This window comes from Eleutherodactylus coqui, chromosome 3 (genome assembly GCF_035609145.1).
Source record: "Eleutherodactylus coqui strain aEleCoq1 chromosome 3, aEleCoq1.hap1, whole genome shotgun sequence".
Lineage (NCBI taxonomy): Eukaryota > Metazoa > Chordata > Amphibia > Anura > Eleutherodactylidae > Eleutherodactylus > Eleutherodactylus coqui.
In genome coordinates, this window is record NC_089839.1 from 185,259,269 (window position 1) to 185,284,848 (window position 25,580).

The window sequence follows — 25,580 nt, forward strand, 5'->3', positions numbered from 1 at the left end:
TAAGCAGTGAACCCCAGCTAATCAACCATTGATGACCTACCCTGGTCAAGATTATGGTCAAGATCTTTAATTGTATAGCCTGGTTATAAGTGGCCAATAGGCTGCGTTCCCTTTTACCTTGAGGAGTATTTAAGTACTGGGGGTCCCTCTCTCCCTCCTCTTTATTCCTGGACATTGTTGTTACGCCCCCCACCCCCCTATCTATGCTGCAAAGTGAATTTTGAGTTTCTCATTGAAGGGTGTTGGTTCTGTTTTTATCTATCTCTACATTTAATGTGTTTCATTCTAGTGTGGAGATGTTTATTAATGAAATTCAAGTCTTAGCTGGCGATATTGGAAATGTTTGAGACCTGTGGAAGAGTGGAGAAAACAGACTTAGTCTTAGTCTGGTGATCAGCATACTGTTCCCCCACCCTCACCCCCACTGTTAAAGAGGTTGTACCAGAATTACAAGTTTATTGATGGGATGGGGGATAAATTACTGATCAGTGGACGTCTCACCGCTGAGACCCCACCCGATCCTGAATACGGGGAGCCCTTGTCCACCATCCTCATCACTACAGGCTTACAACAGTTCCCCCTCCAGTGAAAAGGAAATTAAATGGTGCACTGGTCATGCAAAAGCACTGATTCTCCATTCATTTTAATGAGATGTCCAGAGATAGCTGAGAGGCAAGCGCTCGGGTATTTCCGTCAGCCCTATTGAAATGCATGGAGCGCCAACGTCACATGCTAGGCCAGCGCTCCATTCAATATGGCGTCACTGTTTGTGGGAGAAGCATCCTCGCAGTGATGAAAACGGAAACTCGGAACCATGTTCTCAGGATTGGTGGAAGTCTTAGCAGTGAGACCCCACCGACTGGCAAGTTATCCCCTCCCTATCCTGTGGATAGCGTATGACTTATAATTCTGGTACAGCCCTTTTAACACTGTAGTTCCTTTTAAAGAAAATCATTCAATTTTAAAGCTAAAAATAAGTAAATAAAAGTTGTGAGCAACCTTCACCCATAAAATAGATTTTCTTTATTCGTGTCTATTATTTAAGGTTGGGTCTGGGGAAATAGGGCCCATCTTTACCCGGGTCAAGGGTCACTAGAGCCTGCAAATTGTCGGCACTGGCTGTTGCTGTGATGAGAATTTGTGTGGAGGCATGCTCATGCTTTATTTGGCATATCCATGCATGACACAGCCTATTGATTTAAATGAGAAGTGTGTAATACTACATTTCACCTGTGGTGGCACTGCAGGGAAATGAAATACTTACTGATTCCAACTGATTGTTGGCGATGCCAGTATCAAGAAACCCTTCGAACAAGAAAGGGGATTGTCCAACAATCCTTTTAAGTTCATCTCTATTAAGGGAGGGGAACTAATTCTGCTCTCCACGACAGAGTTGTGTCTTTGCTTTTAAAATAAGTACGATCACTTGTCATGTCTCTGAACCTTTACAGACCATCCCAAGATCAATGTCACGGGATAAAATGATTCCGAGAAGATCACCTAGACAAAGACAATATATGGATCTCACTAACAAATTAGCGAAAATATTCGCAGCAATACAACTCAAGTTAATCGAATAAATCCTGGCTTCAAATCCTATTTGACAATCACTGAAATGCTGCGAGATTTTGGGGACTCCGGTTGCAAAAATTCTTTATATCCCAAAAGCCCTGTTTTCAGCCATCCGGTGAATTTTCCACGACAAGGGCGACAAATGGCAATCATCACTTTCTTTAGCGAAGAGACCAGCAAGTCAGTAAAACAAGCACCATAATGTAATGTGCTTCGTACACGGCTGTCTTTAGGACCCAGAGGGACGGTTGGCTTTCCCTGCTCACTCTCACTGTGTCGCTGGCTATGTTAGAATAAAAGTGTGCGATGAGCGCTGCCTTCCCGTGTACATTGTTGAAGCGACTGAGTGTAAGGCTTTATTATACAAACATTTCAACTTATTCGACCGCAGAAAAGACGAGATGGACATTCTAAATCAGGTAAGAGCGTGCCGTCTATTGGGGGGGGGGGGCGATTGTTGATCTCGCTCCTTTGTGTTATGTGTTACAATTGTGGTCAACATATTGTTTATTTCCTTTCTAAGATTGGAACATCGGGGTCTTTTCGAATAATCAAAGAACCTTTGGCTTTTCTTCGCATCTTGGAATGGGTAAGTTACCCCCGTATTTTCATTTATTGACCCCCTCCCACCCTATCTGTCCAAGAGTGTGGTAGGGGGGAGTACATTGGAACACCTGTCTTGCAGTCGTATCTATATAATTTGGCATTGCATTAAGTGACATCGGTCTAGAAATGCTATGTGTTGTGGCTGTTTGGCTTGTGTATTTCCAACTATGAGGCATCCTTGTTAGGTTGTTTGAATACTTCACGCTTGTCTGGCGAGCACAAAAATATCTCAGTCCTGACATTTGTGGATAGATACATAGATAGATAGATCAATCTGAAATTTTGGCTCATTTCATTCTATGTGCACATGAAACGGTTAAATATCAAATTCACCTCTGCCGTCCGTACACATATGCACATATGATTGTGTCATCTGAGCGGTTAAATGCCCAGCTGCAACATTATTAGGTTGCCATCAACCACTCTGTTTCCTGAAGTCTTTTCTATGTGTTAATTTAGAAGCTGCTATATGATCAAAGAGATTCTGCAGCAGCTGAGACCTCTCGCTCCCTAATCCTATCCCGGCTGAGTGGAGTAAATATTTTATTACATAACCTGGGTATATTGAGGGATGGCTTGGTAACATAGCTCAATGAAATCATTTGTCCCTTAGCGTATGACCTGTCAGAATAATTTCTGCTACTAATGTAACAAGATGGATGGATGGATGGATACACAGATAAAAAGATATATGGATAGAGAAATGTATAGAAAGAAGTATAGATTGATAGATACATAGAAAGTAGGATAGATGAATGGATAGATAGATATGTAGAAAGAAGGATAGATGGATATGTAGAAAGAAGGATAGATAGATAGATAGATAGATAGATAGATAGATAGATAGATAGATAGATAGATAGATAGATAGATAGATAGATAGATAGATAGATAGATAGATAGATAGATAGATAGATAGATAGAAATAAGGATGGATGGATAGATGCATGAAAAGAAGGATAGATGGATGGATAGATGCATGGAAAGAAGGATAGATGGATGGATGGATAGATGCATGGATGGATGGATGGATGGAAAGAACGATACATGGATGGATAGATGCATGGAAAGAAGGATAAATGGATGGGTAGATGCAGGGAAAGAAGGATAAATAGATGGATAGATGCATGGAAAGAAGGATAGATGCATGGATAGATGCATCTATCACTCTTTGCATGCATCTACCCATCCATCTATCCTTCTTTCCATGCATCTATCCATGCATGAAAAGAAGGATAGATGCATGGAAAGAAGGATAGATGCATGGAAAGGATATATGCATGGATGGATGTATGAAAGCAGGATAGATGGATGGATAGATACATAGAGAGAGGTATAGATGGGTTGATATATAGAAAGAAGGATAAATGGATGGATACATGATAGATACATAAAGGGAAGGATGGATGGATACATAGAAAGAAAGATGGATAGATATAGATAGATAGAGAGAGAGATAGATAGATAGATAGATAGATAGATAGATAGATAGATAGATAGATAGATAGATAAAAGAGTTCCCCTTTAAGGCATTCTACACAATCTACCTGGATTATTTTCTTCATCGCCAAGACATAAGCATCTAATTATAGCTAGCTATCTAATTGTCACTGGACCCGAGGAGTTTGGGTTCTGGCTGGATTTGCCTTCCTTATAATTAGGATTCAGCGGTGTGTCTATTACAGCAGAACAATGAAGACGAGATGTAATTGGCTGGCTGAACAATGTCACTGTTTATTTTTCTGATCCTTATCGGTGGTGATATTTGCAGGTCACATGACTTGCATTGCCAGTAGGGCTCAAGTCCCGCAGAACGCAGCTGAACGGAAAGTTCAGAGCACGTCATATGGCATTAATCAGACTTTCTTAGCTAGGAACGCACTCGATATCTAGGGGGCTGCATGTGAAAATGTTAGAATTTTTTGCATTCGGCATGCAAATAATATCAATTCTGGTATGATATTTGTGTTTGCTGCAGCCAGTGTTCTGGGATTGCGTTACTGCTTGTGTGTCTTTTGGGGATTTTTGTGAATCCTGAATTATTGTATTATCTGAATCTTTGTGTTCACTAGACACAGGGGCCTTTTTAAACAAGAGGATTGCCGGGTACCTAAGCGCCCAACAGTGGTCCCAATGGTCATTGCTCCTGTACTTTCACCCAGGAGCGATAATCTTTCAGTGAATGGAGATCTTTTCCGGTCTCGCGCCTGCATTCACAGTAAACCTTTCATAGATGAATGACTGCTTGTTTACAGCGGCCGATCGGCGTTTGATTATTATGCCTTCACAAAGTCAACAACGAACGATAAGCGAAGAAATTATCTTTCATCGTTGAGTCGTTGGCAGTGTTTACACTGAACAATTGTTGGTCAGTATCGCATGATCCAGCGAGAAACTGAATATCATTCCATGAAAAAAGGCCCAAAGTGAATAAAAGTAATGATTAAGGGCGCATTCAGACAGTCGTATATCGGCTGGGTTTTCACGCCCAGCCGATATACGGCGTCCCTCTGTGCAGGGGGAGGAAGCTGGAAGAGCCGGGAGCAGTGCACTGAGCTCCTGCCTCCTCTCTACCCCCTCTCTGCCCCTCGCAACTATTTCCAATGGGAGGGGGCAGAAGTACATCCGGGAACTTAGCTCCGCCCCCGTTCCGCCTCTCCCATTGCAAATAGTGGTGAGGGGCGGAGAGGGGTGGAGAGGAGGCGGGAGTTCAGTGCACTGCTCCTGGCTCTTCCAGCTTCCTCCCCCTGCAGAGAGGGACGCCGTATATCAGCTGGGCGTGAAAACCCAGCCGGTATACGATCGTGTGAATGCACCCTAAGGGCTACTTCACACGGGTGTATGTGCAATTGCACATGCCTCAGCACAATATACTTGTGCTATGAACAAGGTTTTTGTGCGCGTCCTTCCGCATATTTTATTGCATTTTGTGCGTGCGGCAGACAGACACATCCTGATTTAAATGACTATTTAGTCTAATAAGTTCCAGATGTGTTCTTTTCCCTGCGGAATTACGCAGCTTATTGCGTATCTCCTTGCATATTGTACGCACATTTGTACACCCCTCATAGACACAGCTTTCACAAAATACAGAAATTTGTAAAAATCCATTGAAATCAATGGGTTTTATTCCTTGTGTATTGCACATGTAAATTTTATGTGCGCAAATACGCCAGTGTGAAGCCGCGCTAAATAATTGTAATAATTGTGTGTCAGGCGTGCGGGTGGTTTCCATTCTTTGATATCCTTCACCTATCCACTGGATAGGCTATAAATGTGTGGTAGCCGGGATGCCATGGGAGTGTTATGGAGGTGACTTTATTATTTTATTGCCTGGACAGAATGAGGCCTTACTATTGCTTCAGGGCACAGTGGGGCCTACAAATGACTCACGGGACACAGTGGGGCCTATAAATGACTCAGGGGACACAGTCAGACTTTAATAATTGCTCAGTGGACACAGTGGAGCCTTATTAATAACTCAGAGTCATAGCAGGGTCTATAAATGACTCTGGGGGCCCACTGTGACTCTTTTGCCGAAGGCCACATTTAAACCTGGAGCCAGCCCTGCCTATGGCCCTGAAAATCAGGGTCTTGGAGGTAGTTTTACCGAATGTGAGAAAAGGAAAATCCACTTTAAAGTCTACCTGTCATCATCAGTGGTGTTTCTGCCTATGGTTTAGGCCATGCAAGACTATGCACATATTATAAAGGCCAACTATGTGGTTGCTATCTAGGGGGCCCAGCTCTGGTTGGATCTATGTGCTTTGCTACTCTTTGCAAGGTCCCCATTAAGAATTTATGGGCTCCATAGAGCCAAGGAGTCTGGCCCCTACCCCATTACTAGGAGGGGGCAATGGAAAGTTGCAGAAAGGAGATGCTAACACGCAGGTGTTTTGTGGAGGAACGTGGCGGAGACCATATGTGGCTATGCATTCTGTAAGGGGGCAAGAGGGAGAGGCTAGCTGGCAGGACTCTGTTGGGGAGAGAAGAAAGTTGGCAGAATGGAAAGTGGCAGGAGCAAAAAAATATTTGATATTTAGTCTAATGAGTTCTGGATGTGTTCTTTTTCCAGAGTAATTGCATAGCATTAAGCGCATCTACTTGCATATTGTGAACAAATTTGCGCACCCCCTCCCTCCCCATAGACTTCTACAGGGACACGGGACACTTGGTGTGCAAATGCGCACTAAAGTAGAGCATGCTGCTTTTTTTGCACACAAAATGTGTGCAAAAAACACTGAAATATGTACCAGCCCATTGGAATCAATGGGTTCTATTCACTGCGTATTGCGTGCGATAATTTTACATGTACAAATATGCCCTGTGAAGAAACCTTAAGAGCTCCTACTACCACCTCTTTCTCACACACAGCACCTACAAAACCTGTGTAATCCCCAGACAGGATGTCAAAAACTTAGGCTACTCTCACACATGGCGTAGACAAAATGCAGCAATTTTGATCGCGGTGTTTTGTGGCGATTTTTACCGCCATTTTATAAGGCCTGTAACAGCATTCACAGCACTTTTTAATGCACCCTATTATTGTGATGGGTGAAAAGGTATGTTAAAAATGTGCCAAAATAGAACAGACAGCACTAAAAAAATCATGTTGTTAGAAAATACCGCATTCAAGCGCAGGCGTGCAAGGCTCCATTGAAATTCATCGGAGCATTGTACCTGGATTACCGCGATGTTCAAAATGCCGCAGTATTCACTGTAAAACGCACGTGTGAGAGCGGCCTAAGAGTTTATTCACACAGGCGTTTTTAGTTTCTGTCTGAAATATGCTGCGTTTTCATGGTCCGAAATTCTGCATATTCCCTGCATATTGTGTTTTTTTTTTGTTGTGTATGAAAAGTCCTGACTAGTGTTGATAGTCTTGTTCAGCCGGGCAATGAAATCGCCCTGATTTTAGCAAAATGACATTGTGCAAGTCCAAACGTATTTTTGGAAAAAGCTCAGGACAATCGAATTTCCCATAATGTCTGCTGCAGAGGTCAGTGTGCAGCCAATCAGCAGCCAGGGGATCTTGCTGATGACACCAAATGTGTTCTCCATCTTGCATCTGGGCAGCAGTTTCATTGGACGCCTGCATCATATGACCTAGCCCTATATAACATAGGCACAGTGCAACCAGCAGCAACTGTACAGTTGAGCCCAGGACACAGAAGCTGCATCACATTTATATGCCTATATAACATGTGGCCTGTTGTTAGGGACAGATATTCTACAGAGGATATATTGCTGCTGGAGTGAAAGCTTGTAAACCAGCAGAGAAATAAAACAGGGATTGTATTGGAGGGAGCAGAGAAAGAAGCTGCATCACGTTTATATACTTATACTAGCTGATATACCCGGCTTTGCCCGAGTTAATTTGGTACTGGTGTTTATCTGGTGTTCACACGGAAATCTTATGAAGTCATGGTTACTTTAGAGAAACTGGAAAAACATATGTTCACTATTTTGCATAGTTCTCTGCGTTACCCGGGAAACACCACGGGAGGTAACCATGCGACGTTTCCTTTATATAAAATGACATCAGGAAATGAGAGAATTAGATTCCATACGTAAAATGTGGACGCTAATTCTTTTGCGCTTAGAATCGAACAATCGAGGTGGGACCCATTAGCTTTTCCTATTTATGACATAATCAATGCTCGTGCCAAATTTCACGTTTCTATGACACCGGAAAGTGAAAAAATTACATTCCGTACGTAAAATTTGGACGCTAATTCTTTTGCGCATAGAATTGAATAATCGAGTTGGGACCCATTAGCTTTTCCTATTTATGACATAATCAATGCTTGTGCCAAATTTCACATTTCTATGTGAGAAAATTACATTCCGTACGTAAAATTTGGACGCTAATTCTTTGGCGCTTAGAATTGAATAATCGAGTTGGGACCTATTAGCTTTTCCTATTTATGACATAATCAATGCTCGTGCCAAATTTCACGTTTCCATGACACTGGAAAGTGAGAAAAATACATTCCGTACGTAAAATTTGGACGCTAATTCTTTTGCACATAGAATTGAATAATGGAGTTGGGACCAATTCGCTTTTCCTATTTATGACATAACCAATGCTCGTGCCAAATTTCACGTTTCTATGACACTGGAAAGTGAGAAAAATACATTCTGAACGTAAAATTTTGATGCTAATTCTTTTGCGCATAGAATTGAATAATCGAGTTGGGACCCATTACATTTTCCTATTTATGACATATTCAATGCCCGTGCCAAATTTTAAGTTTCTATGTGAGAAAATTACATTCCGTACGTACAATTTGGACGCTAATTCTTTTGCGCATAGAATTGAATAATGGAGTTGGGACCCATTAGCTTTTCCTATTTATGACATAATCAATGCTCCTGCCAAATTTCGAGTTTCTATGACACCGGGAAGTGAGAGAATTAGATTCCGTACGCAAAATTTGGACGCTAATTCTTTTGCGCATAGAATTGAATAATCAAGTTGGGACCCATTAACTTTTCCTATTTATGACATAATCAATGCCCGTGCCAAGTTTTAAGTTTCTATGACATTGGGAAGTGAGAGATTTAGATTATGTACGTTAAATTTCGACGCCAATTCTTTTGCGCTAGAATTGAATAATCGAGTTGGGACCCAATTACTTTTCCTATTTTGGAGATAATCTATGCTTGTGCCAAAATTCATGTTTCTACGACATCGGGAAGTTGGAGAACTTTTGGCGAGTCAGTCAGTGAGTCAGTCAGTGAGTGAGTGAGTGAATGAGTCAGTGAGGGCTTTCGTCTTTATATATATAGATGAAACATGGTCTGTACATTGGGAAGGGGGATATTTATGGGATGGGAATCTACGTATATAGCAACAAAGCAGACAGACAACCTATGCTTTGGTGTGGGGAATATTGTAGTTCTCTGTGGCCTCAGATGTTGTTCAAAGTCGCCAGTCCCGCCACTATGGGTTATTTGCAGACCTTACGCAGCTAGCAGTGGGGGTTGGAAAATTGTGTTATGCTGCAACAAACAGGGCCAGCTCAGCCTCAGCCTCCCAAGGATTGTGACTTATTTAGTTGGCAATGGTTTTTTGTTAATATAAAACAAAAATAAACCCAAAGAGGCAAACAGAAAATACACACAGTGCATGTCATTGGCTTCAGACGTCATTCAAATTAGCCAGTCTGGCCACTACGAATAACTTGCAGGCGTTATGCAGCTAGTTTTCTACTAACTACAAAGTTAGCTAATGGCTTACATAAAACTACACTTTTTGGTAGCGAACAGACCAAGTTGGTACTTCAAGCGACTCCATCTGAAGCAACAGCTCCGTGTTCTGCAGGAGGTGAAACAAGCCCACTGCCATTCCCTAGAACTGGTTCTGTAGTAACCGCTGGGATGATACCGCAGGCTAGTTGGGTGTTGAAGTTCTATTTCACGTGGTGGGGTGGTGTTACTCTACCCTTTTGTCAATGTAGCCGTTTCTGTTATGCAGAGTGCAGGAATGAGACTTCTCACACTAGGATTCCGTGAACCACTTCTGATGCAATTCCAGAGTAACAGTATTACAGCATAGAAGCAGATGAATGATTACTAGTTTACTGTCCCTTTAAATGTTGCTGCTTTAAAACATTTACTGGAGAGAAAGTCTGTGATGCTTCTGGAAATATCACTTGTTTGGTTGTTAATGGGAATACAGTTGCTAATAGTTAAGAATTTAATCTTGGAGGTGCCCAACCCATTTTAGGTTAATCTCTGCTGTAAAGGATCTACACAGATTGGCAGACTGTATGGCCTGTTCCTCATGGTTCAGATCTGTCATGCAGTATTTGGTAGCACCGTCTCAACCGTAGGCCTGAGATCAGTGTATGCAAGGAAGTCTTTGCTCAGCTTTAGGCCTCCTTTACACGGACGACAAAGTCGCATGATTTTGTCGCGTTGCTACAATGCTATAAATCGCATGTATGTGAAGCCCATGCTTTCCTATGGGCTACTTCACACATGCGATGTTTTGTAACACGCAACAACACGACACAAAAACCTCACGGGTCCAGCGATATGCCCGCGACATGCAAGGTTTTGTAGCCCCTGTTTTCCTATGGAGCCTTCCTCCCTGTTGCATTGCATCGCACAAAAACGTGATTTTCGTGCGGTGCGATGCAACTTTGACAGTAGGAAATTCTAGTGTCAAAGATATAATCTAAGCCCTAGCTGCAGAAAAAAAAAATTTAAAACACATATATCACCTTAGAAGTGCTCTCCGACGCCGTAGCAGCTTCTCTCCAGGTCCCGGGACTGCTTTTCTTCTTCATCCTCTGGCCGGTGATTGAAAAATCCCCACCTCCTGGAAGCGCTGGCTGTAATTGGCTGACACTTAGCCAATCACAGCACGTGCTTGATGAATGGCAGTGATTGAACCAATCACAGCCATTCATTCAGCACTGGCTGTGATTGGCTAAGCGTCAGCCAATCACAGCCAGCGCTTTCAGCAGCCAGGGATTTTTCAATCCCTGGCCAGAAGATGAAGAGGATGGTCAGTGACGGGAACTGGGGAAGAAGCTGCATGGGAGAAGTGATGTGTACTTTTTTTTTCTTCAGTTATAGATTATTTGGGGTAGGTCGTATATTTCAACCCCCCCCCCCCTCCAAAAAAAATCCTTGCATGTGATGCTACAAAGGCGGTTGACTTTGTAGCGTCACATATGACTTTGTAGCGCTTCAAAATCGTGGTATTGCCGCAAGAAAATGCAGTGATATCACACGGTGCAGTGATGCAATGTCGCTGCAATTTTCTCGCGCTGAGGCTGTGTCGCCTGTGTGAAGAAGGCCTTTGGCCTGTTTCACAATGCAACATCACTACAAAACTCATGTATGTGAAGCTCATGGTTTACAATGGGTTTTTTAAGGCTACAAAACATCTCATGTGAAAGAACCCATTGGAAACTCTGGGCATCACATACATGCACTTTGTAGCGATGTCACATCACTACAAAATTGTGTGATTTTGTAGCCCGTGTGAAACAGGCCTAACCCTCTCTGATTATCTCTTCTGGAGCTCAAAACATAAGAAGCTATCCTCCCAGTGTGGACTGGCACAAGGGAATGAAGATTCAGGAGCCTGTTCTAATGCTTGATCCTCAATCACAAAAAGGTTTTTCTAAAGAATTCAAGAGGCTGGGGGTACTGGACTTAAAGGGGTTCTGTCATTGGAAAACAAAAATTCTGTACTTACCTATTCCTCCCCTGTCAGTCTTTTTACCGCATCTTCTCCTGTCTCTTGCAGTCCCCCTGGCCACCTCACCTCCAGAATTCTTCTTCGGGTGACGAAGCGTCAATTCTCTGCAGTCTCATTTCTGCAGGGCAATGTACGCTACATCACTAGGTACGAAGCATTCACAGCCTAGCAGGGAGTGTCAAGCTATTGCTGAGACTGTGCATGCATGCTGTCCCTCTACAATAGTGTATGAACTCTCATGGTAAGACAGTTCGCATGCGCAGTCTCGGCAACAGATCACCATTCCTTCCTGAGGCAGCGAATATTACATCATTAGTGACGTAACCTGCCGGAAGAAGAATGCAGAGAATGGACACATCATAACAAGAAGAAGAGGATCCAGCTGGCTGGAGGTGAGGTGCCCAGGGGGACTGAAGATGATCAGCGAGTAGATGATGCCATAAGAAGATGACCTGGGGAGGAATAGGTAAGTATTGATTTTTTTTTTTTTGAATGACAAAACCCTTTACGTTTATGCTTACTAAATCGTTAGGATAAGTAGCTTGATGCTCTGACTAGCAAATGTGCATCTCTCTCTGCTCACAGCAACCAGGATGCTCTCCTGCTGGGTTGGCCCCTCCCTTCTCTCTTGGGCAAAGGAGGTTGGGCTGGGGACTGCTCTCCAGCAATGCTAAAGCTATACCAGGTAAACAAGACCTCATTCATCTTGCACAGTTAACCCTTACACCCTTGAATTTCTCAAGTTTATGCAAGATTTGCAAGTGTGATGCAGTGCAATGCAATGTACAAACAACATACAATACCATGCACTTAAGAAATAGTTTTTTTGCAACCACAGGACAACTTTGCACTGGATTATGGCAGGAACCCTGGTTCTGGGACACTACAGTTCTGCTTGTGCATTACATCCGCAGCATGCAGAATCGAGCAGATGACATAGCATGCCTCAACTACCACCACCTCCTCTTCCTCCCATTCTGCACCAGACGGCCATAAGCATTCCCTCTCTACTTCACCCCTTGCTAAATTCCCTGCACCCTCTGAAGCAGTCCACATGGATCAGTCTGAGTAACTGTTTAATAATTTATTGTCTTGGATGTCAACTAGGTAGTCCAAACAACCAGAGAAAGAAGACCAAGACATTTAAGACACTGATGTCCAACTATTTTTTCCTTCAAAGAGGAAGATGAGGGTGAGTCAGAGCTTGCGGTCAGCCGTCCACATGCAATGTGTGCTCAGGGGATGTGGAAACAGAGGAGCTAGCTCACAATGCTCACTGTGATATAGAGTCCACTCTGGAGGAGAAGAATGAAGGTGATGACGTGCTTGACCCAACATGGACAGACAGGGAGAGACATGATAGCATCTCGGAGGGGTAGAAGGAAGAGGCAGACATTGCGGGGCAGGACCATGCTAAGACAGGGATTAGCTTTTCGCAGACAAGCATAAGGGCTGTACCGTCATCATAAGCTACTACTAGTCATAGTAGCACTAACATCAGGCCCACAGCAAGGTCTGTTTACAGGACTTGAGCAGCCTGGGCATTCTTTGAAACCACACATGATGACAGAAGAATGGTCATGTGTAAGATCTGTGGTAAGCATTTAAAACCTCAACACAACATGAACAGTGAAATGAACTCCATTCACCCGCTGCCTTGGAGAGCCCACCTGGGTCAGAGGGCACAGAGTCATCCTCATCTTGCTCCCTCTTACCCTGCTGTAGCTGCCTCTTCCTAAATCTCCCTCCCTGTTCATACAGTAGCCTCTGAGCACAGAAAGACTTTTTTTGTAGGGGCAGTAGCATGCCTACTTCAGGCCTCTCCCCTGCAATTGATGACCAGGCTGTAAGCTTCAGAGCCAGGAGTGGGAAATGGAGAGCAGAAGTTGGGCCACCACCATGCCTACCACTTTCACCGACATTCACATCTACTCCATATTCCAGTGTGTTCCAGATCAGCAGTCAGCCCTTCACCCTCTAGCTATTGGAATGTAAAAAAAAAAAAAGAAATACCTCAACCATCCACGAGCACAGAGCCAGAATGCAAGCATTGCAAAGGAAATGCTGCCCTTCAGGCTAGTAGACGCAGACACCTTCCTCAATGTGATGCTCTGTGCTAACCCACAGTACCAGATGTCCAACCACCATTTATTTGCCCAAAAAGCCATTACTGTCTTGCATCAGCCTGTGAGTGGTAAATGTGTCCCTAGCGTTGAAGAATGCTGTCAGTGGCAGGGTGCATCTGACCATGGACACATAGTCCAACAAGCAGCCATACAGCCGAAGAGCTGTTGATGGCTGTGCAGGCCCAGGCTAACACATGGCTGACTTCGCACAATCTGAAGCCAGGTAAGGTCATGTGTGACAATGGGACCAACCTGCAGCCCTTCACCTCACAATCTTAGACACATACCTTGTTTGACCCATCTGATGAACCTGGTAGTTCAGTGTTTCCTAAATAATTATCCAGGTATATATCCAGTGCTGGAAAAAGCCAGGAAACTGTGCTTGCACTTTTGGCGTTTACACCAGCTGCCTCTCATTTGGTGGAGGTACAGTGACAGTTCGGGCTACACCCAACTATCTCATCTGTGATGTGCCTACACAGTGGAATTCTCCCAAAAAAGATGGCGGCACCATTGACTTGAAATTGATGAAAGTTGCAAGAAATGTAGGACTGGTGCAACGACTTAAGTGTGTGCACATTATAGCAACTAAGACTGATGCTTGCGGACTAGCGGAGCATCTCCCCAGGGATGATCTAATTCTGCTGCGATTGAAGTGACACAAAGAGAGTTACAGGGTGTCCACATGATACAAGTTATATGATGTCCATTGATGTGAAGTGTATATAAAGTGTACTGCGTTTAGGTTAAGAGAGCTTGCAAGAGTAATAGAGTCATGGGTAAGTAGTGGATGTGTCAAATAATGTGACAAGAGACAGGACACTTCCCATTGCAGCGCTATGCACAGATGGAAGTGTATAGAATAGGAGTGAATGCTATGATGGAGATGTTGATTCACACCTAGTGTGCATGTGAGTCTGCAGTGACGCAGAGCTCCTACAGTTTAGTTGCGTACACTGGCACCTACGGTTCATGAGGCCACGTGGCAGTCATGCTGCGGACCTTCGGTAATACGGAGTACGATTATAGATTAAGTAAATCCCTGTTAATACTGAATTTGTAAGTAATGTTAAAGGTATTCTTACCCTCCTATGAAATGAGCAGTTAACCAGTTCGTTAAGTCCTGAACCTGTGTCACACGACCATTTGTGACATGAACATGGCCTAAAAGAGAGAGTTTGAAGAGCTGATATAAGTTGAGGAGAGACGGTCATCAACAGTGGCTTATAACTAGAGATTAGTGATTAGATATACAGTGGAGCACAAATGAAGATAACATTGAATTTTACGTGATTGGCTGATAAAAGAGGAACTATTATCACACTGGGACACTATCCACACTCCATTTATATATCACAACCAGCTATTTGCAGGACATCCCGGACCTAATGAACAAACTATCAACCATAGGTCCCCTCCCCGAAGGCGCCATCCTGGCCACTGTGGATGTGGAATCCTTATATTCCAACATCCCACACAAAGATGGACTGACCGCCTGCCAGGCACACCTTGAAGCCAATGAGGTTGCCTCTGAATCCGTTTTACAACTCACGAGATTCATTCTCACACACAATTATTTCTTCTTTGACAAAAAGATATTCCTGCAACTTACCAGAACCACCATGGGCAGTAAAATGGCACCGCAATATGCCAACCTTTTCGTGGCAAAACTGGAAAGTAACTTTCTGGCCTCCTGCTCCAGCAAACAATTAGCCTATGTTGCTACATTGATGACATCATAATCATGTGGACCAACACCGAACAAGAGCTAATCAAATTCCATGAGAGATTCAATGCATTCCACCCCACCATAAACCTGACATTAATCTACTCATATACTGAAATCAACTTTTTGGAGACCGTCATAAATATTTCAAACAACTCAATGCAGACATCTCAATACCAAAATCTGATTGATCGGCCCACATACCTCAGATGAGACAGTTTCCACCCTAAACACATGAAAACGTCTATAGTCTACAGCCAGGCCATCGGATACAACCAGATCTGCTCCAACCCAACAGAGAGGAACATTTGTACCATCTTAAAAGGACATTTTTAAACCAGCGCTACCATCCAACCTCAATTGATGACCAAATCACCAGGATACCCAGAAATCAACTACTCCAATTTACAGAGAGGGGAGGACATGATCATGTACCTCTAGTAATGACCTACAATTCACAACTAGAGGTAGTAAGGAAAACTGCAAAGAAACTCCACCATACCCTACACAAGGATGACTGTCTGAAAACCATATTCCCGGACCCTCCCCTTCTGTGTTACAGACAACTTCCAAAATTGAGGAACCTTATAATCAGGAGTGCATTGTCTTCTGACACACAAAAAGGAACATATCCCTGTAATGTAAGGAGCTGCAAGACCTGCTCACATGTACTGACCGCATATACAAATCCCCAACACACAGCAGGACTATAAGATCCCAGGGACATTCACATGTTCCACATTTGATGTTGTGTACCTGATTCGATGCAGGGAATGTCCTGTTGGGGGGGGGGGGGCTTTATGTTGGAGAAACAGGACCAAAACTGAAAGCGAGGATGAGATCTCATTGCTATATAATTAAAGAAAGAGAAGAGACAGAATTACCTGTGGCCGAGCACTTTTCTTTTCACGGACACAATACAGAACATATGAAAGTCACCATATTAAAAGGCAATTTGAAATCACAAAGCCATAGAAAAATTTGGGAATACAGATTTATAACAACCTTTGGCACTTTCAACAGAGGCCTAAATTATTCAAGAGGATTCATGCGTGACTGGGAAGTATGAGTAATCTATAGAAGAGATAACACACTGGCCTGGTGACCCCGTACCACTAATTCAGAGACCATAAAACTTTCACATCTTTATCAGTAGACTATTTGAGTATTTATTTATTTCTCTACTCATGCTGTTCTGATATTTTTTAAAGTGCAAATGAATCACATCATGTCTGTGCCTTGTCATTTGCATGTGTATATATATATATATATATATATATATATATATATATATATATATATATATATATATATATATATATATATATATATATGCACACCTCTTCGGATCTATTTCATTATGCCTGAGGAAGAACCCTGAGTAAGTTCGAAAGCTCGCTATGACATCATTTATTTTTGTTAGCCATTAAAGGGTATCATATCTACAATACCGATTTAAGTGGGAACTGTGAAAGGGGGATTTCACATCACGTTTTTGAATCAAGCCAGATTTATGCCTGCATCCCTAAAGTCAGAACCTCTGAACAGAACCATTTTCTTCTGTTGCTCTTTATTCATTTCCAGCATTTTGTAGAGAGGTATTCCCTCTACACAGTGATTGGTGTGTCCACACTACGCAGAATTAGTGGTGAAAATTTTCACCACTATGTGGTATCATGTTCTGTGTGTGCAAGCTGATTGGGGGGATGGGGCAGGGTGGTCTAGAAGAACATGGTCAAATAGTGTGCGTCCTTTCTATGAGGGGCAATGCAGCATTGGAGAGAGAACACTATACATGCAGTCCAGAGGTCTCCACCAGATCAGGACTTAAGCAATGCCCTATGGGCCAAAAGAAAGAGCAGACACTGCAGAAAAAAAAAGCAAGCACCTAACAGCCAGGAAACAAGGAGGACAGTTTAAGTGACCATGTTCTTCACATGTAAAGCTTTGTTCGTCCAGCCGTCTGAAATTTGAACCTTCCTTCATTTGTTAAAATAAACTTGCTAAAGCAGCACCCAAGTTGTTGCATAGTAGATTTTCTCGTTCTACCCCGATATGTCCCGCTTGGAATTCTGTCGTCCTGGTTAGCCCTCCCATCCGACCTTGATCTTCAAGTTTTAGCTAGAAAGATAAGGTGGTCTGCGACAATATTTTTTTCCTGCTCAAAATACTGGAAGCAGATAGACAGCTGTTGAAACAGGGGCCTAATGGTCTCCATTTCAGCAACAGGAGTTTATGGTTCCATCTAGGCATTCTGTCCCATTTTCAGAGATTGAGATGGAATCCCTGAATGGAATCAAAAACATGATGAGAATGCCGCCAATATTTATTTTGGCTCCGTAGGAAAACTGAACATCAGGTTCCAGCCAATGGCATAACTTGAGTTTGCTAGGCACAAATGCAAAATTTGTAACAGGGCCTCCACCTGCAGTGCTTCATATATGGTACTGGTCCCCTTTAAATGGGAGAGATACCTTTTGGGCTCCAGAACCAAGGTACCACGGCATTTTCTGCATCCATTATAGTTACACCCTAGTTCCAGTAGAGGGACACTTTGTGGGCAGCATATTATCAAAATAACTTTTAAACAAGTAGACATTGTTCAAAACAGATGTCCTTTATGGGAAGAATGAAATAATTTACCTGTTTGTAGACTAAATTATGGACCGGTGATGGTGGAAATGCTTCAGTAATGACAGAAAATTGACTCTTATTAGTGTCATGCCCAAATGCAGGAGTTTATCTAGATGTGATGTGTGGATTTGATATGACATATTTCATTAGGAATGTAAACCTGTATCTGGTAAAGTGCTTTGAGAAAGAATTTTATGGCCTTTAAACTTTTTTTAGTGATTTGGGTGATAATTTTTGCAGAACATTTTTGAAATTGAAAACAACAGATTGGCTTGCCTTATCTCTTTTAATTTGGTTCACATGGAGCCCCCTGGAATAATCTGACATTTTTCGCGATCTTATATCACATATGTGGCGAACAGTGGTGACTAAGTGAGATTTCTCTCTGTTGTATATTGCTGTGTGCAAATATCAACACCTTAATGATTCATCTTACACCATTCCAGTGATTCAGAGAAGGATGTGGATATTTTCATGAGGCTGATTATTACATTTAAATACTTTTTTCATACAATATGCAAACCTTTGTAACTAGTGTTGAGCGAACAGAATCAGTTGAACCCTGTGTTGGGTCAAACTTTGCTAAAAGTTTGATTCAGAATGAACTTAAACCTCCGGTGGTTCATCCTAACCAAATCCACTAAGGTGTTTCTCCTGTGGCTCAGCAGTTAGTGCTGTTACCTTGCAAAGCTGAATCCTAAAGTCGCACTCCATCCTGTAAAGGGGGGATATATTTACAGAGGGGCCGCGGCAGTTTCTGCAACACCTATGAGGGAGACATTGCAGGGAATGACTCACTACCCATGCATACGGCTGGAGTTGGGAGGGTGTAGTGCATTGACCTGTTAGGGTGGCACTCACAAACTCCTGGTGCCGGAGGGAATTACCACAGCAGAGGATAGGGACAGTAGTCCTCAGGATGAGGGTAGTAGTAGTAGTTGTCAAGTTTGTGGTGCCACAGTTCCACACACTGGCATTCAAACACGGTGGATTGATAAACACTGGACAAGTGTATCGTACCTCGGGTTCCCAGGAATGGTTGAGGCTCGGTAAAACTTTACTTAGATAAACTTGAATAAACAGGCAATTACAGATATCGTTCACTTGTAGAAAATTACAGGCAAAAGCTCAGAGGTTGGGAGGAAAAATACACAGGAACATTACAGCCCTATAGTCCACATTATCTATATGTCACCGTTCCTGGACATTAAGTATACTCCGGAGGAAAAAAGACAGGAATCACTCTACAAACTTTCTGGCAAGAAATTGCTTAGAAGAAGGCTTAGCCTAGATGCACCCCGCACATTCTCCACGTGGGTGTCACAGTCACGTACCTCTGTGTGGTGATCCTAATGGTGGACAGCCACACAGGAAAAATAATGCCTCTAGGGTGAACCTGTTTTAGTAAAATTTGGGGTTTGGTGTGCTCTCTCTCTGGACAGGACTCACTTCTCTCACATCCACTCTCAATGCGCTACGGGATGTTGTTCTTCCTCTTCTATCTTCACCAACATGGAAGCTGATGGTCCTCCTATGCAGCTCTGTGTTAGCTCTCCAGGTGAAGACAGAACAGCCCTTCACTCCAACTCTCGCACTCACTTTTATAACCTCACTTGTACCACATGACACAGTAGGAAACATACATTCAGCAGCAGAGCTGACAGGCAATGATTTTAGAGAAGTTGACCCTTCAGACGCTGCAGCTGTGCAACACACATACAGAAGATTGACATGACAGATTTGCACAGTGCATCCACATAAGACAATACATGTATGACAATTATAGAGGGGACCAGGATGTTGTTCTGGGACACTGCACTAAGTTCAAATCTAACCAAGAACAACATCAGCAGGAGTTTGTATGTTCTCACTGTGTTTCATAATAATCACCTTTATTCAAAACTGAACTGAACTTTTTGCTACATTTCATCGAACTAGTCAAATCAAATTTTTCAAAGGTTTGCTCAACACTATTTGCAACCACTTTTCATTACTCCAACGAATGTACAATTAAAAACTAAGCAACTTTGCAAATAGTTTCCTATAAAAATTTCGTGCCATTTTACGTTTTCCAGCTGCTAAGTAGACTTATGCATCTCCATGGTAGCAAACAACAAAGAAACTTTATGTACTCTTATACTGCAATCACACTCCCTTCAATCTTTCCACTACTTCTTCCAAACATACTGTGATGGATAGTGAAAGTGGACCCCAGTGGTCAGAGGTACCGCTGCAAGACAATCTCAGAAGGGGAATCTTGCCCTTAGCTAATCAGGAAGATGGGAAGACCCCTGCCTAAAAGCAGGGTAGGCGTCATGATAAAAATGGCCCTACGCTGAAACCTCGGGGCTAACTATCCCTGACAGGACACAGGGACGATGTACTAAACACAGGACAAAATAAACAGATACAAAATCAAATAGACAAAACAGTTCTGAGACAGGGGACAAAGATGTGCTAGGTGTCTGAGACAAACACACAACAATACTGAGGCAAAAATGGGGGATTTCCTGCTCAGGTAGGTAATTACCAATTAAGCTGCAGCTGGGCTGTGAGCACTGAGCAGGGTTAACTAGTGCAGTGCTGATAGAAAGTGGAAGAAACATTTATAGAGAAGGAGCAGAGTCACGCCCGCGTCTACCTGGAACAGCAAGAGGGCAGCAGACATGGGTTGCAGACATAACACATATATTTGGCTTATTATTAGGAAGTAGGGGGGCATATGGAAAGGAATACATGGTAACTGCATGACTAGACTACACAATGTTTGTTTCTTGTCTGTCACCATGAAGACATATAAGTTAAAAAAAATACTGTTTATAAAGTTGCTTCTTTTTTCATTGTAGATGTGTGGAAGCAAAAACATGGTTGTATAGGTTTGCATAGTTTTTTGGCTTAGCCTACTGAAATTTCCTGGACATACTGCTGTTTGGACTACAGCAAAGAGAAAATGTGTGATGTTACCTTTTTTATGACAATATCCAAAAACTAAAAAAAAATATATATGTGGTGATTTTCTGCCACTTTAAGGTGAATTCACACATGGTAAATTTGTTCCAGAAATGTCTTCAACTGTCCCATTCATCTATGTATTTTTCTGTGTAACCTATAGCGCTCAGAGCAGTGTAATAGATAGTTTTGAGAGAATAATCACTTAATGCTATATGACGTACGTTTACGTCCTGGCTGCCTGGTACTTAGGGAGCTGAGCTCGTGCCATCTGCAGCAGGAGTCGGCTGTGACTGACAGCCAGCCTCCTTCTGCATCAGCAAGAACACAGAGTTTGTATGTTCTCGGTGTTTATTATTCTTATTCGCCTCCATCTTTAGGAGAATAAAGACGTGTGGTGGCTCAGTTGGTAGCAATGCTGCTTTGTAGATCCAATCTGACCAAAGGTAACATATAAATGAGTTTTTCAAAGTCCATGCAGATGTTGAACTTGATGGGATTTGAATCTAAAACAAAAATGCTAACAACTGAGAGATGGAAATAAAACTAGTAATAAATAACACTAGTAACACTAGTAATAAATCCTTAAAAGGGACCATTTTTATGCAGCTTGGGAGAGGCAGACAATAGAACGAAGCCCTGACTTCTGGTGTCGGAGTGGCAATAGCACCAACTGCAATTCACTACTGGGAAATAAAGCTGAAGTTTGGTCTTGTGGTGTAGCGCTGCTGCCCGCCCTTAGGACAATACTAGATCAGAGAAAGGAACATGAATAAAATATAAAAAATTAGGTTTTGACATGCATTTCTTTATTAACAGTAGAATGAGGTTTTCTGTTAAGGACTAGAATATTTTTGTAACTGGGTTGATGAGGCTGTAAGAGTCCAGGAGGGCAGAGCAGTAACCCTCTAGGAAAGGCCTCAGAGAGACAAACATCAGGAGACAGGACAATTTGCTTATTTCTTGTTAATTTTACCAAAACTTTATTCACAATGCAAATTGACCATACAGACAAAGATCTTTAGACCGATTCGTCGAAAGAAAGATCAGACTCTTATTCTCTTCAACGATCGACCACAAAGGCACTGACACTTTATGCAAAATCCCTTCAGTTGTAAGACATTACTTTACTTATTACTCGAAGGCACACAGTGCAGTGGTCTTCAGAATGAATAAGAATCAAGGCAAACTTTCTTTTTACCCAGCCCTGGTGTTGGGCAGTAACTTACTTCGCCCTTACTTAGTCTCTTTGACCACAGTTCCAAAGTTTTTCGACTCTCATGCAGTCGCAGAAACGTACATGGTCACTGTGTCAGTCTGATCTTCTTCACGCCAGCTAAGCTTGACGGGTTGATGCACATAGCAAGAGCAGATGCCCACAATGGCTCTGGCAGTCACTAACCATTCTGAATTACTGAGTCCCTCCTGTTGTGCCATGTCTCTACACATTCACTTGTTAGTATTGTGCTCATTGGCATCAATCCATGTCCTCTGGGTCTGGGCAAACAAAGATGGCTGCACCCAGGGGTTTTTCTAGGGTCTTAAAAGATCAGGGGGACAAGCCCCAAGGCATATATTGAGTCAACCCCCCCCCTCAAAAAAATGATATACACAGTTACCACATAACATTGCGGCCGTTATACAAAGGCCAGACATTACCACCATAAGTTTGCAACACAGACATCTTTGGCTTCTCATTTTTCTAGCACCTCACCAACCTAGTGGCATAAGTTTGAAAATGTTCAAAATTTGATAGGGTGAATATTCCCCCCGGAGTATTATTCCAGGTTTAAAAAGGAATAAGGCCTGAGAGTGTGCCCTTAAATAGTGCCCCATGAGTGCCAATTTAGAGGTAATAATGCTATCTGTGTGCCCATTTAAGTGCAATAATAACTCCCTAGTGCTCCACTCAGTAATGGTGCCCTCCTGAGTTTCTTCAACTTAGTAATGGTAATCATCACTGCCTTAAGTTAGCTTTGGTACTCCCAAACAGAATTTCTGTGCCCCCAGTTAGTGCCCTTACTTAGTAATATTGCCTCCCAATCAGGCCTGGATGCTTCTGAGTACTCTTACTTATAGTGCCCTAAGTAATAGTGCCCCCAGTCAGTATAGTGCCCCTTTGTGTTCTCACTAAGTATAGATGTCTCCTTAGTAATTCTACCCCCACAGGTAATATAGTACGCCCACTAAGTATAGATATCCTCTTAGTAACAAAGTCCCCCAATCAGTAGCAATAGTACCCCCCAATCGCTATAGTGCACATTAGTAATACTGTACCCCCTTAATACTAGTGCCCTTTAGTAATACTGTGTCCCTCTTGATAATAGTGCACCTTAATCAAACTGTGCTCCCTTTAGTAATAGTACAACCTTTGTGATACCATGCCCCTTTTAGTAATATTGCCACTTCATGACACCATGGCCCACCTTAGTACTAGTGCTACTTAGTAATATTGTGCCCCTTTAGTTATAGTGCCCTCTTAGTCATGCTGGGCCCCCATTAGTAATAATGCCCTTAGTCATACTGAACCCCCATTAATAATAGTGCCCCTTAGTCATACTGCATCCTCTTTAGTAATAGTGCCCCTTAGTAATAGCACGTCCCCTTTAGTAACAGTATATTACTCACCTATCTCTGTTCCCATGAAGAATGGAGCTCAGATTCTTTAGCACTGCAGCCTATGAGATTCTGGAAGGAGGTCTCTGTGTGGGGTGACATGATGCACTGACATCATCGCATCAAGCAAGCAGGAAACCAGTCCTGGTACTCTGATTGGCTGCAGCACAGAAGAGGCTGAACTTTGTTCGGTGTAGGAACAGAAATAGGTAATATATTTATTTATTTTAAGAGTGGTTCTGTTAAAGACAATGGCGAAACAGGGAACTGATAGCTCCATGCTCAACTGTAGTATTCAACTCCATGATCATCCTGAGGTCATCAATGCAGTTGAAAGAGGATTCATTGCACTGGGCTAAAGATTTGGATCTTAAGTCCTGAATTCCTGGTGCTAATGACACCCCTGGCTGCACCAGCTTCTCTGTCTACCTGATGCACATTGCGCATTAGTATGCATCATCAGTCTTAGACACTACACCTACATTGATTAACCAGTGCTGGCTAATCCAAGCATCCTGTAGTATCTTCGACTACCCATACACACTAATGCACAGTTTACATCAATAGAGAAGTAGTGTGACCTTCTTTGTTTGTCCAGGCCCGGAGGCTTGCTTTAAATAGAGTAGACAAAACATTTTGGGCCCTTACACCTTCACATAACCTGTACCAGCCGGCATTCGGTTCCTAACCAATATGGAGTCAGAGGCCATAACTCTCTAGCGCCATTTTGGTCAGGACACAATTTACTCAAACCCCCAGAGAGCTACTGCACTTATTCTAGTCCCCTATCTCATAACAAGTTCAAAGTGAGGAATAACACGAACTCAACAGTACCATGTCATTAAACATTCTCAACCAGTAGAGTGCTCCTACACTTCTTTACAGGATAGCCCCGTTCACTGATTTTATGTAGCCCTTGCTAACAGTAGTTTTCTGGTGCAGCAAGTTCAAAAGAAAGTAAACTGTCCTTTGGTGAAGCTCAAACCATTCTTGAGTCATCTTTGGACCAAAGTAGCACCCAAGAGGCTTTGAACATCAGAAGATGTTACGTATGTAGCCATTATATATAAATATCATGTAACCACCACAACTCTCTGAATCGTAACGCTAGGTGCACTGGCATCAAGCACAAGCAGTCATGTGTGCATGCATTTATATGCACCGTCCTTGACAGAAGACATTAACGAGAGCTTGCGGAAGCACTGTCTGGCTCTGTGCTCTCATCTTCGGTTGTTTCATCTGTTTTTTAGTCCATCAACGAGTTCTGATGAGTCCTACACAGTAAATCCCCACATCTCTCTTGTTCTGTCCTGGGTTTGATCCGAGCAGAGGAAGAATAAAAACACTGAAAATATCAACAGACTAATTATTTCATTTAAACCTACGGAAATTACTCAAAGACGTCGGCTTCTCCAGGGAGGATTAATCTATGTATGCTCTATTTCAGAAGTCTTTTGGAAAAAAAATGAAAAGCTTATCACCTTGGAAACATATGGCTCTGGCACGGGCATGCTGTATTGTGTACAGAAAAAAAAAAAACGTTGCTCTTGATCTGTAGAGTATTTTCTGTGCCCATAGAGTGTTTAGAAGTGGCCGTATGTAGAGAAAAACACAATCTGCATTAAAAAGTAGTGGGTATGTTTTGGAGTAAAACTTGATTCCAGTAGCTGGGAGTGTGGTTTGATGATGATAACACAGAGGACAATCTTTATTAGGAAAAATGTATGCTTTATGCAAGGGCGTACATAGCACAGAGCCAGACTAGGAGGCTTGGAAGACCCCTTAGGTAGTGGGGGTAACTCAGGTTCACTAGATACAGCTGGGACCTTGCACTTTAATCTCAAGATGGCCTGCTTGAATGGACCAACTGCGAAATAAGACAAATGGGACCACATGTCATGGATACCCACACTCAGGACACATAGTGCAAGGTGCGGGCACAGGGCTAACTTACTTCCAGTTTTGGAATCCTGCATGATGGAGCAAATTCACACCCCGACATGATCCTGTACATCCCTAGAACACTTGTTGCCACCACTGCCCTTTTTACTGCAAGGCAAGTCAGCCACCTACAGTATGTTCGGGTCACTCTTGGCTACAGCCCCTGCTGGTTCACCAGCTGTCAGGGTTT

General features: G+C 42.7%; 1 protein-coding gene across 1 annotated transcript in view; it reads left to right on the top strand.

Moving 5' to 3' along the window:
• The first annotated feature begins 1,871 nt into the window (after nt 1-1,871).
• The window catches only part of SYNPR (synaptoporin), a 214,832-nt gene continuing 191,123 nt past the window's right edge, over nt 1,872-25,580 (top strand). The window contains exons 1-2 of the mRNA XM_066596630.1: nt 1,872-1,991; nt 2,096-2,161. Coding sequence (XP_066452727.1) covers nt 1,974-1,991; nt 2,096-2,161 — 84 coding nt within the window. The 5' untranslated portion in view covers nt 1,872-1,973. The remainder of the gene's footprint in view (nt 1,992-2,095; nt 2,162-25,580) is intronic.